The 18,236-nt window shown below is 54.9% G+C and overlaps 2 protein-coding genes and 1 long non-coding RNA gene across 3 annotated transcripts in view; all 3 read right to left on the bottom strand.

Annotated features, from left to right (window-relative positions):
- Nucleotides 1-8,571: 8,571 nt before the first annotated feature.
- On the bottom strand, nucleotides 8,572-9,363 carry INAFM1 (InaF motif containing 1). Its single transcript, XM_040633055.1, has one exon. It carries the CDS (start codon nucleotides 9,339-9,341, stop codon nucleotides 8,925-8,927), a length of 417 nt encoding a protein of 138 aa, XP_040488989.1. The 5' UTR covers nucleotides 9,342-9,363; the 3' UTR covers nucleotides 8,572-8,924.
- Nucleotides 9,364-10,403: 1,040 nt separating this feature from the next.
- On the bottom strand, nucleotides 10,404-11,928 carry LOC121103513. Its single transcript, XR_005835792.1, has 3 exons — nucleotides 11,415-11,928; nucleotides 11,007-11,056; nucleotides 10,404-10,436 (listed from the first exon to the last, which is right to left on the bottom strand). It is a non-coding gene; the product is annotated as an uncharacterized LOC121103513 (long non-coding RNA).
- Nucleotides 11,929-12,198: 270 nt separating this feature from the next.
- The window catches only part of CCDC9 (coiled-coil domain containing 9), a 14,232-nt gene continuing 8,194 nt past the window's right edge, over nucleotides 12,199-18,236 (bottom strand). The window contains exons 8-12 of the mRNA XM_040634216.1: nucleotides 15,838-16,019; nucleotides 13,718-13,764; nucleotides 13,480-13,612; nucleotides 12,935-13,025; nucleotides 12,199-12,847 (exon numbers count right to left, since the gene is read on the bottom strand). Coding sequence (XP_040490150.1) covers nucleotides 12,395-12,847; nucleotides 12,935-13,025; nucleotides 13,480-13,612; nucleotides 13,718-13,764; nucleotides 15,838-16,019 — 906 coding nt within the window. The 3' untranslated portion in view covers nucleotides 12,199-12,394. The remainder of the gene's footprint in view (nucleotides 12,848-12,934; nucleotides 13,026-13,479; nucleotides 13,613-13,717; nucleotides 13,765-15,837; nucleotides 16,020-18,236) is intronic.

The raw sequence follows: 18,236 nt of genomic DNA, 5'->3' as shown, positions 1-18,236 counted from the left end.
CTGGATGGGTCTTTTGGTCTTGGATGAGCTCATCCATGCATATGCCGTCAGCTGTGCTCGGGGACGCAGCTCTGTCTCTGGGAGGAGGCGGGCTATCAGCTGGGTGACTTAGGTCTCCGTGGTGCAGTCTCTCGTCCTCCAGCAGGTGAGCCTAAGCTGATTCCCATGACACTGGACACTTTCTAAGAGAAGAAAGAGAAGGCACAGACTCTCGAGACCTAGACTCAAGACTGTCACCATATCACTTCTGGCACATTCCACTGGTCAAGGCCAGCCCAAATTCGGGGGGGTGGGTGGACTGACTCCCCACACTGAGAGGAGAAACTACAAAGTCACAATACAAAGGGCCTAGATAGAGGGGGTGGTCTGGGGGCCAATCTTTTTGTTTTACTTGTGACACTGATGGACAACTGTGATCCTATTCTTTTACACAAATCTAAGGAGAAAGCAAGCCCATGGTGCCTGGGTGGCTCAGTGGGCTAAGCGCCTGCCTTCAGCTCAGGTCCTGATCCCAGGGTCCTGGGATCGAGTCCTCTGTCAGGCTCCCTGCTCAGCAGAGAGCCTGCTTCTCCCTCTCTCTCTGCTGCTCCCCCTGCTTGGGCTCTCTCTCTCTCTCCCTCCCAGGGAATTCAGTGATTTAAAAGGTCATAAGGTGCAGCTCCTACAGAAAACAGTGGGGCAGTCCCTCAAAAAGTTAAGCATAGAGGGGCGCCTGGGTGGCACAGCGGTTGAGCGTCTGCCTTCGGCTCAGGGCGTGATCTCGGCGTTCTGGGATCGAGCCCCACATCAGGCTCCTCCCTGTGAGCCTGCTTCTCCCTCTCCCACTCCCCCTGCTTGTGTTCCCTCTCTCGCTGGCTGTCTCTATCCTGTCGAATAAATAAATAAGATCTTAAAAAAAAAATTTTTTTTTAAATTAAAAAAGTTAAGCGTAGAATTACGAGGAGACTTGGCAATGCCAACCCTAAATAAATACCCAAAAGAATTGAAAACAGGGACTCAAACAAATACTTGCATGTCAGTGGTCATTGCAGCATTATCCACAATAGCCAAAAGGTGGGAATAACCCAAGTGTCCATCAACAGATGAATGAATAAACAAAATGAGGTATATTATATATATATATATGAATATTATTCAACCATAAAAAAGGAAGAAAGTTCTATACTTACTACAACATGAACAGACCTCAAAGACATCATATGATGTGAGATGAGCCAAACACAGATATTGTATGAAATATTCTACTTATATGAAGTATCTAGAAGAGGCAAATTCCGGGCACCTGGGTGGTGTAACTGTAAGCATCTGATTCTTGACCTCAGCTTGCCTTGATTTCAGGGTGGTGAATTCAGGCCCCACATTAAATAAATAAATAAATAAATAAATAAATAAATAAATAAATAAATAAATAAAAGTTAAACACAGAATAGGCAAATTCAAGGACAGAAGATAGGGTTTTAAGATCTTATTTTTAAGTAATCTCTCCACCCAAAATGGGGCTCGAACTTACAACCCTGAGATGACTGAGGAGTCAGGCGCCCCAAGAACAGAAGGCAGCTTAAAGCTTAAAGGGCTGGGGGAAGAAAGAAATGAGTGCTTATGGCTTAAAGGGTACAGAGTTTCTATGGGAATCCCATCCATGAGGGCTTCGCACCGCCCAAAGTGCCAACTGTGAGGAATAAACGTCAACACATGATTTTCTAGGGGACACAGTCAGTCCATAGCAATCACCACGACCATCGCCATCATCACCAACAGTAACATCTTTATCATCCCCATCATCAACATCCTCATCTTCCCTATCCTCCTCCTCCCCCCCTCCTCCTCCCCCCACATTGTCATCACGGCTGTCTTGGCTTGAGTTCCCTCAAAAGCAGACTCTGAGACAGGAACTTGAGTGCAGATAGCTTTTGAAGGAGACGATTCCAGAAATCACAAGTGAGAAATTACTGCCGTTACTAGGAGAAACAGGAAAGGGAAGTATCCTTTTTTTTTTTAAGATTTCATTTTTCGGTAATCTCTGCCCCCAACATGGAGCTCAAACTCACAACCCCCAGATCAAGAGTCATGTGCTCCCCCGACTGAGCCAGGCAGGTGTCCCAGGAAAGTGAAGAATTCTAATAAAGGATATGCTCATGAGCAGATCACTGCCCAGGGCAAGTGGGGTTTAATCCCACAGGGCTGCCGCATCCTAATGCCCGTCCCTGGATTTTCAGTGTCAGGTTTGAGCATAGCGTCCAGGTCCTCCCATCCCCCTATGTCACCCCAGGGCGGCCTAGGCTGGGACACGACCACCTGTGCAGCTCAGCTTACCCTTCACTCCACCCATCTCGTCTCGTTGGAAGGTACTTCCCACTCCTTTGTACCCAGCGGCCATGCAGCTTGCTTGGCCCGTAGGATGAAGACACACGGAGCACAAACAGGCTTGAGATGCACCATTGCAGTTGGGCTCACACACCTGCCGTGACTAGAAGAAGAACATTCCTGGGATAGCCCGTTGGTCCCAAGCATTGGCTGCACCTGCCAAGTCCAGCCTACCCACAAACACCTGAGAGAGCCCCGTCAAGATCATCAAGCCACCCGACCACGCCCAGCCCCAATCAGTCCAGCCCCAGATAACCTCAGATACATAGGAGAGGTCAGCGAAGATCAGCAGAGCCTTCCAAGCACAATCGGCTGACCCTCAGCCGACCCCCAGACGCGTGAGCTAAATAAACAGCCATATGTCGATATCGCACGCAGGTTTTCGTTCTCAATCAGCCGATGAGTGAATGGATACATTACCAGCAGTATATCCACGGACTCATCATCATTACATAGTTGCAGCATGACTATGTGACCTCCAGATTATCTCATTAATGATCCATGGGCCACATAGCAAGATGGTGCTGGGAACGTTGTAAGAAATTGTACCCAGCACCAGATGTTCAATGTACGTGACCTTGGTGGCTGAAGGCAGCTTTAACACCACATGAGTTTCAGGATGATGTGGTTGGAGGGTTAACGGACTTGAAAAGCCCATGCTCCGGACCTCCCGTGACTCTGCTGGACCTCGCCCAGATTTTTCCAGAGGCTAGATGCCTGGTAACATTGCAACAGCTCGAATGCAGAAGCAGCTCTAAGAATCCACTTGTCTTCTATTGAGCTAGAGATTAAATATTCTCGAAAATGTGAAATAAGGCCACTCTTCTCATTAAATTCTTTTATTTTGGAAAACATAGCACTTTTCTTTTTTTTAAGATTTTATTTATTTATTTGATAGAGAGAGAGCACAAGCAGGGGGAGCAACAGGCAGAGAGAGAGGGAGAAGCAAGCTCTTCGCTGAGCAGGGAGACTGATGTGGGGCTTGATCCCAGGATCCCGGGATCATGACCTGAGCTGAAGGCAGATGCTTAACTGACTGAGACCCCTAGGTGTCCCAACATAGCACTTTTCATTTAAAATGTTATTTATGTTAAAATGCAAGGAGTTCCCAAATGTCCATCAATAGATGAATGGATTGGGGCACCTGGGTGGCTCAGTCAGTTAAGTGTCTGACTCTTGATTTCAGCTCAGATCATGATCTCAGGGTTGTGGGATCAAGCCCTGAGTGAGACTTCTTGCTGGGCATAGAGTCTGCTTAGATTCTCTCTCTCCCTCTCCCTCTGCCTCTCCCCCAACCTTGCTCATGCTCTCAAAAATTTTTTTTAAAAATTAAAAAAGTTAAAAAACAGAGGAATGAATAAACCAAATGTGATATATACATTCAATGGCATATTACTTGGCCTTAGAAAGGGAGGAAATTCTGACACATGCTACAGCATGGAAGAAACCTGAGCACATGATGTTAAGTAGAACAAGAAAGATACGAAAGGACAAATCTTGGATGATTCCACTTACATGAGGCACCTAGAACAGGCAAATTCTCAGAGGCAGAAAGTAGACTAGAGGTTACCTGCGGTTGGGGAGTCGGGGAAGTGGGGAGTATTGTTCAATGGGTACAGAGTTTCAGTTGAGGAAGAAGTTCTGGAAAGGAATGGTAGCAATGCTTGCCCAGTAATGTGAACGTTCTTCATGCCACTAGCTGTATACCTAAAATGTTTAAAATGGTAAATTTTACGTTACGTATATTTTACCACAATAAAATATTTACCAAAAATGCAATGAATTTACTACAGTTCTTTTTAAATGATTCCATAAATAAATTTTGGAACTTCTCCCAGTCTTTTATTTTTTTTAAGATTTTATTTTTATGTAATCTCCATACCCAATGAGGGGCTCCAACCCACGACCCCGAGATCATGAGCCACTGGCTCCACCGACTGAGCCAGCGAGGAGCTCCTTGAACTTCTCAGTCTTAATTTAATACTAAATATTAATAGATACAACCCACATACACAAAAGGTCTTTGGGGTCCTCAGTAATTTTTAAGGCATAAAAAAAAAAATCTTGAGAGCAACAAGCTTGAGAACGTCCAATTTATGAGCAGCTGTGCTGAGCCTGAGCTAACTGTCCCTGACACATCTCTGCAAGAATCAACAAATTCCCGATTAAATGGCAAAAAAAAAAATGTAGTTTTACTTTCTTCTGGCCAAAGAAGACAGGAGACCTCTAGTGGAAATACAAGGTATTGCTTGACGGCGCAAAAATTTCTCGGTAATTTTGTGGAGGACGCAACTAGGCCATCACAAACACACAGACACAGACACGATCAAACACGCCTTCACACACACAAACCCTCACACAGATCCACATACGCGCGCGCACACACACACCAATACTGTAACACATACAGAGACATAGCCTCACGTACGGACACACAGTCACATATGCATACGCACACGACACTAAAAATGGCATATGATTAACAAAGAGGACTTAGTAAATTACGCCCATTCTCTATTTTTTTTTTCTAGTAATGGAAAATGAGTTTCTTCCCAAAGCCATTAAATAAATGTTGAACAAGTAATTAAGATGAATCTAGGTTTGGCAGCATGCCCAATTACAGGTCCACAATCCTTTGGCTGAAACCCTTGGGGACAGATGCATTTCAGAACTCAGAATTGTTCCAATTTTAGAAAGGTAATTCTAAGCTAATGCTATGTTTTACATAACACTCCCAGGGGGCTGAGGCAGCCCCCCCCCCCCATCAGACATGTTAATATATTTGCAGCAAAACACGTGTGAAAATTCACACCCAAAGGAGATAAATAAAGAGTGTAAATAACTCAGATTAGTTGATCTGCCACCATGTGACACTGGGCCAAAATTATCCCCCAAAGAAATATTTTTCGGTGGTCACAGCTTTTTCGAATTTGGGATTGTGGATAAGGGACAAGGGATCCTAGCAGCAGGCGCCTCGCACGTGCATGCACTTAATGTTCCTGCTCGGATTGCAACCTTGGATTCCTGGCCGGGGTAGGCGTGTGGGAGGACGGTGACTCTCTCGCGCCCCCTCCTGGCAGTCCCGCCCCTCGCAGCTCGGCTGCAGACTCGGGATGCTACTGGCTTTGGCCTGATCCAGCGATGGGTCCTGATTGGCCCAAACCTTCCGAGTAATCCCTCCTTCACTTGCCAGTGAGTGGTTGAACCCGAGCCTTAACCAACCGCACCTGACGGCGCCTGGCTCAGGCACTGGCTCCAGGTTTGTCATGTGACCTGCACTGATCCAACCAATTTGAAGGAAAGCCCTTCAGCGCACTAGGGGCCAGGCCTCCCTCTGTCCGAGGGATGGGAATGAGTTCGCAGGTGCCTCCGTCTGTGGGCACCCTGCGAAGCCGCTTGGGGATGAGGCTGACCGCATGCACAGAAAGAACGAGAAACAGTTTGCTGAGGGCCCAGCTGTCCAACAGCGCCACCGCATTGGTGTCAAGGCCATGCTTCCCTGGGGCTCCTCCCAAAGACAACACAGCGAGTACTAGAGCCAGCTCATTACCACGCCACCCAGGACTCCTCTGATGGGCAGCCTTTGCTTAAGGACCCCCGGAAACCCACCTGCCCTGTCCCAGACCTCCCCAGGACTGTGTTACAGCCTGAGGCCCTCTGGCCCAGGCCCTCTCTCGGCAACCAGATGGATGGAGGTGGGGATGGTTGCACAACACTATACTTAATGCACTCTGCTGCACTCTCTAAAATGGTTTAAATGGTAAAGTTTATGCTGCGTGTATTTTACACACACACACACACACACACACACACACATGGATTCTGACCACCCACTTTCCTCCAGGCCACCACCTTGGTCTAGCCGCCACTGGCCACCACGGTCCCTCACCTGAACCACGGCAGTGGCCTCCTCCCTGGGTTCGCGGCTTGCACCCTTGCCCCGTACCGTTCCTTCCCACCCCTCAGTGAGGGAGTCCTGATGACACCTAAGTTGGCTCTGCCCTTCCTCAGCTCACAAACCTCCCATGGCTTCACCTCACTCCAAGCAAAAGCCGAAGTCCTCACGGCAGCCCAGAGGCTCTGCACAATCCTCCCCCTTTCCCTCTGTCGTCTCATCTCCTCCTGCTCTCCCCATCACTCACTCTGCTCACTCACTGGCCTCTTGGTGGGTCCTTGAACAAGCCAAGCACCTGAGCCTCGGGGCCACTGCACCTGCTGTTCCCACTTCCTAGCACACCTTCCCTCAGAGATCCGCATGCCCTGCCCTCGCTTCTGCCCAGCGACCAGCAACTCCATCCCTCCCGATCACCTTGACCCTGATTATTTTCCTCCTTGGTGCTTCTTACGACCGGACATAAAGTATATCTAAGTTACGAATCCTATTTTTTGTCTCTCCAGTAATACGTCAGCTCCCCTGAGAGCAGGACGTTTGCCTGTTTTGTTCACGGCTGTGACCCGGGTGCCTAAAATAAGGCCTGGCACATCCTAAAGGCTCAGTAAATGTTTGCTAAGTGCAAAATTAAGAGACAGTGGCCAAAAGAGAGACTGAGAGATCAGGAAGAGACCAACACAGGGGAGGCGATAGGGCAAAGGGGACTCAACCAGTGAAGAAACGGGAAAGTAGGTGGGGTGTGGGGAGAGCAAGGTGGGGCTGTTGGGGCAAGATGGGGGAGGGAGAAGAAATGGAGAGAGAGCCGGGGAGGGGGGTGACGGAGGCGGGAGAGTGAGTCAGAGAGAGCCGAGGGAGGGACGGAGGCAGAGACCACACTGAGACAGGTCAGGGAGAGACAGAGAGGTGGAGACAGACGAGAGGAGGGGGAGAGAGGAGGGCTGAGAGGGAGACACAGAGACAGGGAGAGAAACTGAGGAATGGGGAGAAATGGAGCTGGGGAGAAGAGCGCGGGAAGCTAGAAAGAGAGCCCAAAGGGAACAGCGATGCAGCAGTCCCCATCTCCGACTCACCACTTGCTGGTGTCCAGAAGCTCTGGGCTGGCTTGATATCCCGTGGGGTCCAGGCTGTGGTTTTTGAATCCCTGAGGGACAGAGGTGGGTGGAGAGAAAGAACATGTGATGCTGTTCGAAAGGTTGCAGATCACTAGCTTATTTAATCCGCACGGAAACACTGTCAGTGCTATTATCACCTTCGTTTTACAGGATCAGGAAGGTTGAGGAACCTGCCCAAGGTCACACAGCTAGTGAGAGGAAGAGCGGGAATTTGAATCTGGGCATCTCGGCCCCAAAGTCAGTGCCCTTTAACCATCACCTGTGCTAACTATAAAGGGGTGCTGGGTTCTTGGGTCCCCCTTCAGTCTGGAGACCCCCTCTGGGAAATGGTGCTGGACCAGTAGAAGGGAGGAAACCAGAATGACTGACATTCTCAGCTGGGTCCTTATCCACAGATGTCCCAGCCTGAGGGAGGAGGCTCAGCTTCACTCTTCTGGGAAAGTCTCCAGTTCAAGGGAGGAGGCTAGACAGGAAAACTTTACTTCCTGCCTATAGGGCCCAATGCCCAGCCCAGAGCCAGGCCTCAGTCTTCCAAGTAGGAAGATAGATTCAACTACCTTTGGCTCCTTCAGCAGGACCTGAGTTTCTCTGCCTCGGTCTACCAGGAGCATTGCAGACCAGAGAGGTTGTATTCATCTTCAAAGGCAGTGCAGTGCTGAGAACTTCCTCTGTGATTTCCAGGGAGGCAGAGAAGCCCATCACCACCACCCCTGTCCACCCTCATCTCTCAGACCCCAGGACGAAGGCCTCATTCCCTCCCAGCAGCATCCTGACATCTCAGGGTGACTTAACTTCTGTCCCTGACACTGTAATTATACTAGTCACAATCCCCCCAAACCCCAAATCTTGCCTGAAATCATCCCACCTCTCTCCTCATCTCCTGTGCTGTTGATAGGAGGGCAGACCCTCTGCTTCTCTCCAAACGCACTCCTCTTCTGCTCCAGGTAAACAGAAAGCTGAGAAGTCCTTCACACTGTCTGACCTTCAACTGCCCTGTTGCAGATAAGCCTCCTCTCCCCCCCAAAAACGACACGATGGCGATGGGAGAAGGACCGCCCCCCATCCCTCACCACCACCCAGGTCAGGGGAGAATCCACCCAACCCACCAGGGCAAGAGAGACAAAGATCAGACGCCAGAAGACCTTCCCTTCACAAACTTGAAAGGGGAGACATCTCGCAAACAATACAACAAACACAGCACCAGACAGTTGGGGCTGGAGTTTATTGCAGGGGGACGTATGGACACGGAGATTCAGAGAGGAGAACGGTGGGCTATGGGCTCGTACTCAGAATCCTACAGAGGGTGTCAGGAGGCAGAGGTCAGGATGGGGTCTGCCAGATGATGGAGGACCCCGGCCTGACGGCAGAGGAGCGAGGCACCGGGCCAGCTCCCCTTGGCCCCCCCATTCTTCTGGATGACGACTCCGGAGACGCTAGGCGATGTCATGAAGAGGGAGCCCGGGCCCAACCGGGTAACGGAGCATCCGCCGTGGGGGCGCCGGGCTCTCGAGGGCCGGCGATCCAGCTTGGGGTGGAAGGGAGGGTTACCCAGGTCCTCACCCCCCCGAGGCCTCCGGCGTCTCCCTGGGTGTCTGGCGGTTCGGACGGCGGCTGGGGTCGCTGTGGCGGCGGCGGCGGCTGAGCGGCAGCTCGAGCTGGGGTCGAGGCCCGCCGGGGGCTCCCAAGAGGCAGGAGACCGAGGCAGCGGCGGGCGCCGGGGCAGGCGGCGCGCCCGGACGGGCGGCGCACGGAGGGGACTGCGCGCTGGGCGGCGGGCCGGCGGGGCCCGCGGGGGGCCGCGTGGGAACCCAGATGAGACCGTAGTAGACGGCGAGCAGCACTGCAGCCAACGAGACGCAGAGGAAGTAGGCGCAGACCGGGGCGAGGCGCAGCCAGCGGCCCCGCGGGCCTTCGCTCAGCCCGGCGCCACCCGGGCTCTCGCCGCCGCCGCCCACGCAGCTCGTGCCCCGCATCCCCGCAGCCCACTGGGCTCCGCGCAGCGGCCCGCGCAGGCCCCGCCCCCGCCCCTGGGCCCGCCCCTCCCCAGACCCACCCCCTCAGAGGACCGCCTCCGCGTTCTAAGTCTACCTCGTCCAACCCCGCCCCCGCCAGCATAGTCACGCCCCCGAGAGGGCGGGTCTCCTCCGCGCTCTGGGCCCTCCCCCTCGCCATTCTCCAGCCAACCATTACAAGCTAAGGCTTAACTAGTGTTCCGACCCCACCCCTCACTTAGCTCTGACCCCGCCCCAGGCCTGCGAAGACAGCTCTCTGCTCTTTCGACTACCGCCAGGCTTCGGTGTGATGCCCACACCTCTTACCCGCGAGCCCGCCCAGCGCCTGGCCCCACCCTCCCCTTTCTGGCCTCCTCCCCCAGCCCTAACCTCGTCCCTTTTCGGGGCTCAGACTTCTCCCGGGCATCTAGACCCGCCTCCGAGCCCCACGACCTTGCGAGGTTCAGGCCTCACGAAGCAACCCCCCCCTTCCTTAGCCGCAGGCCCGCTCCGCTTCTAACTTGCCTTTCTCTGAATCAGACTCGACTCTAGCATTCGAAGGCACCCACTTTTCTCCCTAGATCCACGCTCTCTAGTCCAGACTCCACCCCTTTCCTCCGCCTCACTCCACTGGTTCTAGCACCGTACTGAACGCGCCCTCGACCGAGGGCTGAACCCCACACCCTCATCAGGAACTCCCATCCTAACCGGCTCTCGCGGCCCCATCCCACATCTACGGGCGTCCTATGTTCTAACTCCATCCACCAGAATTCTGGCCCCGCCCAGGCATCCTAACCACGCCCCCGGCGGGACCTTCTTAGTACTTAAGTGTCCTGAGGTCTAAACACACCCCGAAGCTCCAGCTCTGCCCCACAACCCAATCACGCCCCTTCCCCAACTCCTCCCCACCACCCTGAATTTCTCCCTCTCCCTAAAGCCATGGGATCCAGAGCGGTCTCCGGGGAGCAGAGAGCGCAGCCTGGGAATCCAGACTAACCCCCTCCTGCCACCCCCACCCCATCAAGGCGGGGAAGCGTCAGTCCCCTCCCAGCAGCGTCTTCAGGAATTCGGGGAGGCCTGCGGGAGGGGGGGGGGAGGGANGACGTATCAGGGTAGTGGAGGAAGGAAGACCCCTTCCTCCCGCCTCTTCCGCCACGGAAAAGCCCGCCAAGCACAGCAACCCAGCCTGCCCCGCCAGAAACACAGTTCAAAGGTTAGCGGAAGCACTGCGTTTAATAAGAGACGGGGCCGGTGGCCGAGTAATTCCGAGTCCTGTGGAAGAGTCACCCGCTATCGGCCAGGCCCCAGAAGTAAACTCCAGGAGGCGGCAATCTAGGCCTGGGGACCGGCACCTAGCCCCCCATGGCTTCCATTAGGTGGGTAACTCGGGGGCGTCTCAGCCCTCCCGGTGCCACGGCGCCCCCGATTTGTGAGACTGGACTATTGCCCTGGCCCCACCCCGTTCACTGTCCCTGGCTCCGCCCCCCTTACATTTAACCCTCTCCTGGCGGGAGTGTGACGGAAGCAGAGGACAGAGGAGCAAGGCGGCGGGAGGTTAGTGCAGAGCGCGGAGGCCACAGTCGGCGGGCGCAGTCAGCGGGCGGCCCCCGGTGGCGGAGCGGCCGCCACCACCTTGCAGAAACGCACCCTCTGGAAGTCGGTGATCTCCGCGGTCTCCTGGCCCTCGGTGCCCGCCTCTGGGGAGAGAAGGGGCAGTCAGCGGAGGGGACGGTCCCCCCACCCTCCACCCGGACACCCTCCGTCCAGTTCCGTCTCTGATCCCAACTGAGCCCGGCTGCAGTCGCCCTGAGCTAAGTGGTCTATGGGCCTCAGACTCCTTTAATCTTCACAGGGGACCCACAAGCTGCATGCACCCCAACAGAACCCTGTTTACAATCGAGAAAAATCATCTGGGATAGCGAGATTATGGTCACCCTAAACTCTGTCCTCTCGCACCCCAGCCGCCCCCGCACGCTCCCACGGGCATAAACTAATTCCATCACGCTCGCCCTATTGAACCTGTCCCTCTCTGCCCTTGCCCACCAGAGTGCTGACCAGATCTTCCTTGGCTCTGCCCCAGACTCTAACCCCGCTCCTGGGAAGGTCCCTGGTTGGCAACCTGGCTTGCGGTGATGGAGGTGGAGACGGGGTTGGGCCGGACATTCTAATGGAATCTGCATTTCTATTCTAATTTACCCTACTTGGTTAGACCTCAAAACTCCAATCCTGCCCACAGCTACATCCATGATTCTACCCCTCTCCCATTCTTACTTTTGACCTATTTAAATTCCTAGTCCTGCCTTCAGCCCTGCCCCTTGAACCTAGCCCCGCCCCATTACTCTTAGATTACTTCCTCAAACCCCTGGGGTCCACCTCCAAATCCCAACCCCACCCTGGCTCCACCTCCTCACCTCTCCTCACCCTAGCGCCCCAGAGATTCTCCACTTAGCTCCACCCCCTTGACCTTGCCTCCAGTCTCACAATATCCTAGCACTGTAGCCTTATCCCCAGGTCCACCGCTACCCCCACGTACCCAGCTCCACTCTATCCTACTCTACCCAAACCCTCCCCTAAGCCCCGGAGGGAGAAAAAGAGGAAGGAAGAAGGCCATCTCAGGCCCCATCCACTCCCCCACCTGGAGCTGCCTCAGACCCTTCCTCTTCAGCTTTCTGGGTTCCTGGGAGGCTGGGCCCACTCTCCAGGGAGGCAGGGGCTGGCTGGTCACCTCCTGGGGAAGGGGGAGGCCCAGTCAAGCCCCTACCCCTCCAAATTTCCCCCCACCCTGACAGAAGGCCCTGGGGGGGTGAGGGGTGTTCAAGGACACACTTGGGGAATATCATTTGAGGACGTGAACTCTTTATTGGGGAGGGGGCTCTGTGGCCCAGAGCAGGGGCGGGGGGGGGCATTTCAGAGACAGGCATGGACTGTCCTCCCTAGCCACCAGGGCGGTGGGGCACACAGGGTCCCGGGGCCCAGCCCCTGACGTTCCCCCCTGCGAGTGCAGCCCTCGAGCACACACACACAAGCAGCCAGCTTCATGCATTTCCGAAAGGCCAGGCCTCACCCGCAGACAGGGCACTGGCCGGGTGGGCATCCCGGGGAGAATTCAGCTCCATCTCTTCACCCCAGTCAGACACGGGCTGGTGGTCCCCAGGGGGTGAAAAGGGGCTAGAAGGCGTGGCAGGGGCCTGGGGCAGTGGCGGGGGCTCCTCTGGCCCGGACTGCTCTTTGTCAGCCTGCTCACCGGTGGGACTTCCGGTGCGGCTTCTGGTAGGGCTTCCGGTGGGCTCAGCCTCTTGGGGTTGATGGTCTTGGGCTGGTTCTTCTTCCTCCTCATCAGCCTCCTCTTCTTCCTCAATCTCCTCTTCCTCCTCTTCCTCACTCACGTCTTCCCACTCCTCATCCTCCCCCTCGTCCTCCTCCCCCTCGACCTCCTCCCCCTCATCCTCAGGGGGCCGGTGGGCAGGAGGAGCTGGGGTCTCCAGCGGCTGTGGGGAACACAAGGCAGGTCGGGGAGAAGGGGTGGGCCCTGAGCACCCCCACGCCCCGTGCCCAGAGATGACAGCCCGCCTTACCTGTGTGGGTGTCTCCTCAGGTGGAGTGGGCTGTGGGGCCTCAGGGGCTGGGGACACTGCCTCCTTCGTCTCCCAGCGGTCATCATGGTCACTGGAGGGGACAGAGAAAAGGGGTGAGGCCTGGGTGCCTGGGAAGAAAGGGCTTCCCACCTCCAGGTCCTCCCCAGAGAAGAACTACAAAATTCAGCTCAGGGCGCGAGGGGGCTGTCGGTTTCCAGGTGAGGAGCCTGAATGTTGGAGCGCTGAGGAAGAAATGGTGGGCGTGTGGCCCCAGCTGTCAGGGACAAACAGAGGGGCACCAGGTTGCAGAAGAGAAAATGAGTGAAAGGAGACAAAGGGAGAGATGGAGATAAAGCAGAGAGCTAGGCCCCAACTCCCGAAAAGCAAGAGCCTGACCCAGAGAGAGACAAGTAGCCGAGAACAGACAGAGACGAGATAGCACAGACCTGCCCCCACATACAGGAGTCAGAACAACCATGGAGAGAGCCAAACAGCCCTGCTGGGGGCATGGGGTGTTCACAGGCCAAGGGAAGGGGTGTCCCCACCTGTAGGCACGAGGGGCTGCCTTGGTCTGGGGTCGGCTACTCTTCCTCCTCCTGCGGCTGACCTCAGCTTTGTGCTGGGACAGGAACTCCCTGAAAGTAGGGGGCTTGGGGGGCCGAGTCCAGGCCTGGTCATCTGCAACAGAACCCAGGAAGAAACAGGGATGGGGGGCATGGCACAAAGTCACCCCCATGCCTGGCCCTGCCAGCTGCCCCACCCCACCTGAGGACACCTACTCACCATAGCGGTGGGATGGCTCAAGGGCAGCAGCTGGGCCATCCTTGAACCTGGGGACAAGAGGGGGTGAGAACACAGCTGGGGGAACAGCAGGAGCAAGAGGGGTAGGGAGAGAGATGGGGGCCAGGGTCAGAAATCAAGATCATAGAAGGAGAGATGGTCAACCAGAGGGGGTTACTGATTAGAAAGCAGACAGGATCAGGTGATGGACAAGAAGCGAACTTGACATTGTAGTGACAAATACAAGAGAGAAAAAACTCAGTATTTGACCACTGGAAACAAAAATTTAGAAAGCACATGACCCCCAGTTTCCGGTCTGGACTCAATTCCTATCACTGTCTTCCATCTCCCCGGCTAAGCAGTCTCCTACCACACAGAGCTCCTGCCTCAGGGCCTTTGCACCTGCTTTTCCTGGGACACTTCCCCAGACCTTTCAGTGGCCTGCACCCTCACCTCTCTCCAGGACTCAGCTCAGACCCTCCAAAACACTTGTCTAAAGTAATCACATATTATTATATACATATCACCGAAGTCTAAAACGAGCCTCCAACCCTCTCTGTACTCTTGTTCGCTGTTCTTCGTGACCTACCACTGGATCTAGTGCCCACCTTTCCAACTAGACTCTAGGTTCCCAGAAGGCAGAAGTGTTTTGTTCACTACTGTATCCCCATCACCTTTCATGACACAGAGGAGGGACTCAATAAATATCTGCCGACTGGCTCAGTCGGTTAAGCAGCTGCCTTCAGCTCAGGTCGTAATCCCAGGGTCCTGGGATCGAGTCCCTCCTGGGGCATCCTGCTCGGTGGAGAGCGTGCTTCTCCCTCTCCCTCTGCCCCTCCCCCGGCCTGTGCGCTCTCTCTCAAATAAATAAAATCTTTTTTTAAAAAAGAAACATTTGCTGACGAAATCAAAGCACGCGTGCATTAATGAGACTTGCTGCAGGCTGCCTTTGGGACACAAGAGGATAAACCATGACTTACTCTCACTCTTAACCCTGAGAACGTCTCCCTAAAAGCCTCAGATCAGCTACAGTATCTGTGCAAAGTATTCCTCACACTTGCACAAGCTTGGCTCACAATCCACAAACGAATGCTCTAACCACTGGGCACACAGACAACAGCCTCTCTCTCCAGCCAGTGCCAACAATAAACGTGACTGGCGTGAAAACTTCCAAAGCAGCAAAGGGTACGGGACGCCATAAAAATGACAACAGTAGGGGCGCCCGGGTGGCTCAGTCGGTTGGGCGTCTGACTCTTGATCTCGGCTCCAGTCATGAACTTGGGGTCGTGGGATTGAGCCCCGTGTGGGGCTCTGCACTCCACAGTCTGAGGATTTCTCTCTCTCTCCCCCTCTGCCCCTCCCCCAGCTCCCACTCTCGCGCTCTAAAAAAATAAAATAAAATAAATAAACTACAGCTGCAGATCTTAAGATTGCTATTGGCCGGCTTTTTGGTATGAAAGTCGGCCTTCCTGTCAATGACACAGACTAGAGCTTCGCTTTAAGTTGGACTAACTGGATGTTTCCTGGGACCCGAAAGGGGACCCGGTGAGATAAGGGTCAAAGTGCCACCTGGATAAGCAGTTTGGGTTGGGGGCAGGGGTGCGATTTCAAGGTCTAATCACTGTTCGCCCTTCCTCACGCCTTCCTTGTTCAGAATTTCCTTCCGTGCCCTTGGCCGGGACACTACCGCACTACCACCGATGAGAGCAGCTGGGTCTGTCGCTAACAGAATGGGAAGTGTGTCCACCTCCCTCCCGCACATCTGCCAATGCCATGACCGGCACCTTCTCCGGAGANTCCCGCCTGAACCCCAGAATGAACCCACAGGGAGCAGAACTGAGCTCAGCCTGCACTGGGGAGCCAAGCCCAGCTGGACCCACAGCTTAAAGCCCAGCCTGGATCAGCCAAACCCGGCTGCCTGTGAACACATAAGAAAGAAATGGTCTTTAAAAGGAAAAAAGAAAGAAAGAAAAGAAATGGTTTTATACGCCGGAGTTGGTCGTGGTTTACACAGCACAGCGACTGCTAACGGATACACACGGCGGGACACCACAGAGAGACAAAGGAGTAAGTCAGGGTCAAGGTCAAGGAGCCAGACAGGGGCAAGCAGAGGGGACACTCACATCCCCTCAGTCTTCTCAGCATCCCACTCCCGCCGCCACTGGCCGGTGGGCTTGCGGTGTCTCTGCAGCCGCTCCTGGTCAATCTTCTCCCTCTCCTGCTTCCAGCGCAGGTACTCCGACCGCTCCCGGCCCGTCATGGACAGCGTCATGTCACCAGTGCCACCCAGGCCGGCCCGGCGGCCCTGCCCACCCACAGACAGGCAGTCAGGGCCCCGTTCCCCAAGCCGGCCCACACCAGCCTCCCCCATGCCCACTGCTCTGAAGTAGGGCCGTGCTCAAGGTCACAGGGGGAGGCGACAGGGCGGAGGCTGGAACCAGGTCTGCTCACGTGGCACCTCCACAGAGAGAGACCATCCCAGATGTCTCTCTGAAGTAGCATCCCACTCTATCCCCTCTCCCTGCTGGATCTTTCTTCACAACGTCTGGCACTCCCTGACACCCTACTGTATGTTCGTCTATACAGTGCCCCCCCCCCCAATCAATTTCATCAGGGCAGGGGCTTGGCCTTAAGACTCAGTCCCAGTGGGCGCCTGGGTGGCTCAGTCGTTAAGCGCCTGCTTTTGGCTCAGGTCATATCTCAGGGTCCCGGGATCGAGTCCCTCGTCGGGCTCCCTGCTCAGCGGGGAGTCTGCTTCCCACTCTCCCTCTACCCCCTCCCCGCTCGTGCTCTCTCTTTCAAATAAATCTTTTTTTTTTTAAGATTTAATTTATTTATTTGACAGAGAGAAACACAGCAAGAGAGGGAACACAAGCAGGGGGAGTGGGAGAGGGAAAAGCNCTGCTGAGCAGGGAGCCCGATGTAGGGCTCGATCCCAGGACCCTGTGATCATAACCTGAGCTGAAGACAGACACCCGTCAAATAAATAAAATCTTAAAAACACAAACAAACAAAAACAACAACAAAACAAGACTCAGCCATAGCACCTGAGCCTGCCTGCGTCCAGCACCCAAAAGGTCCCAATAAACATCACTGACGTGAGCAAGAGAGAACATCGTCCAAAAGGTGCCATAAAGCTCTAAGAGGAAAGCCCCATGGTGCCTGCACAAGAACAGACCATCAGCTTAGGGCTGAAAGACGGGGTGGGGAGGCTGCCCCTCCCTGCTGTCTTGGCCCCTACTGGGCCCGGCGCTCGGGCACACCCCCGATCAACATATGCCACAGGAAGGACAGACCGGCTGCAGACTGGTGTCCCAGCCGCCAGCACCTACCTGCCGCTCCTGCTCCAGGCCACAGCGCACCCGCTCAAAGTCGGGGCCCCCCCAGTTGCGCCCGTGCCGGCGGCTGCCTTCCCGGCGGTCCCGCTCAGGCTCCTCGAGGGGCCCACTGCGTCGCCGGGGGTCGTCCAGGAAGTTCCGCACCGGGTTGGGCTCCAGCACACCTTCCTGCGGGCACAGGGAGTTGCGGGGGGCGGGGGTTGGAGGGCTCACCAGGGCCCCGGCCGCTCCGCCCCGCCACGGGATACCCACGGCACTGACCCGCTGATTGCGCTCGTACTCTGCAATCTTCTCCATCTCCTCGTTCATCTTCTCGATGTTCTGCCGCCGCCGCTCCTCCCACTCCTGGTGGCAGGTAGAGCACAGAGACAGACACGCCGGGGGTCAGGAAGAACTGCACGACCCGGGCGTGTGTTAGCATCTGCGCAGAAGAATGACCACAGCAGGCCTGAGACTCTCCACAGACAGGCCTGCTTGCAAGGCCGGCTCTCGGCTGGCATCTGGGAATTCAGCTCCCAGCATGTTCCTGGGCAAAGGTTAGCTCTAAAGGGGGCTCAAGGTGCCTCGGCTGTCTGTGCAAACGGGATGGTACAGCTGAACACCTGCTTTCCTTCTGGGGTCTGGAATTTGGGTTTGTACGAGGCAGAGGGGACCTACGTGACGAGCACCCAATAAAAACCCCAGGTAGATGGTCTCCAGGGAGTCCCTAGTAGCCAGCCCTTCACAGGTGTCGTCACGATTCAACACCAGAGGAATTAAGGGCACCGTGAGGTGTGGCTACAGCGAAGAGAACACTCGGGAACCCACACCTGATCCCCTCCAGACGTCATCCCCTGCGCCTTCTCCCCTCGGTTTCGCATTGTAATAAATCTCAGCCGTCAATCTTTCTAGGGGAGTACTGAACCTGGAAGAGGAGCTGGGGACCCCGACACGCCGTGACTGCCACAGAAATGATGCCAGGAATAGCAGTAATAACTTGGCAGATGGCGAGGTGACCCCCCGCCCCACAATCCGTTCTCCCCTTCTTCCGTGGCAACAGAATTTTAGATGAGCACACGGCCAAGCTGCTGGAGAGGACATTTTCATCCCCAGGGCTCGGCACACGGGAGAGAAATATTCAACTTCCACTTGGGTTAAGCCATGGTATTTTGAGGTCTTTCGGGGACGGCAGCTTAACGTGTACA

This window comes from Ursus maritimus, unplaced genomic scaffold (genome assembly GCF_017311325.1).
Source record: "Ursus maritimus isolate PB19 unplaced genomic scaffold, ASM1731132v1 scaffold_19, whole genome shotgun sequence".
NCBI lineage: Eukaryota > Metazoa > Chordata > Mammalia > Carnivora > Ursidae > Ursus > Ursus maritimus.
Note: the sequence above shows the minus strand (reverse complement) of the source record. Positions and strands in the feature narration are given on the sequence as shown.

Excerpts from the sequence above, each read along its gene's own strand:
- INAFM1 (XM_040633055.1), bottom strand. The coding sequence starts at position 9,341 with ATGCGGGGCACGAGCTGCGTGGGCGGCGGCGGCGAGAGCCCGGGTGGC.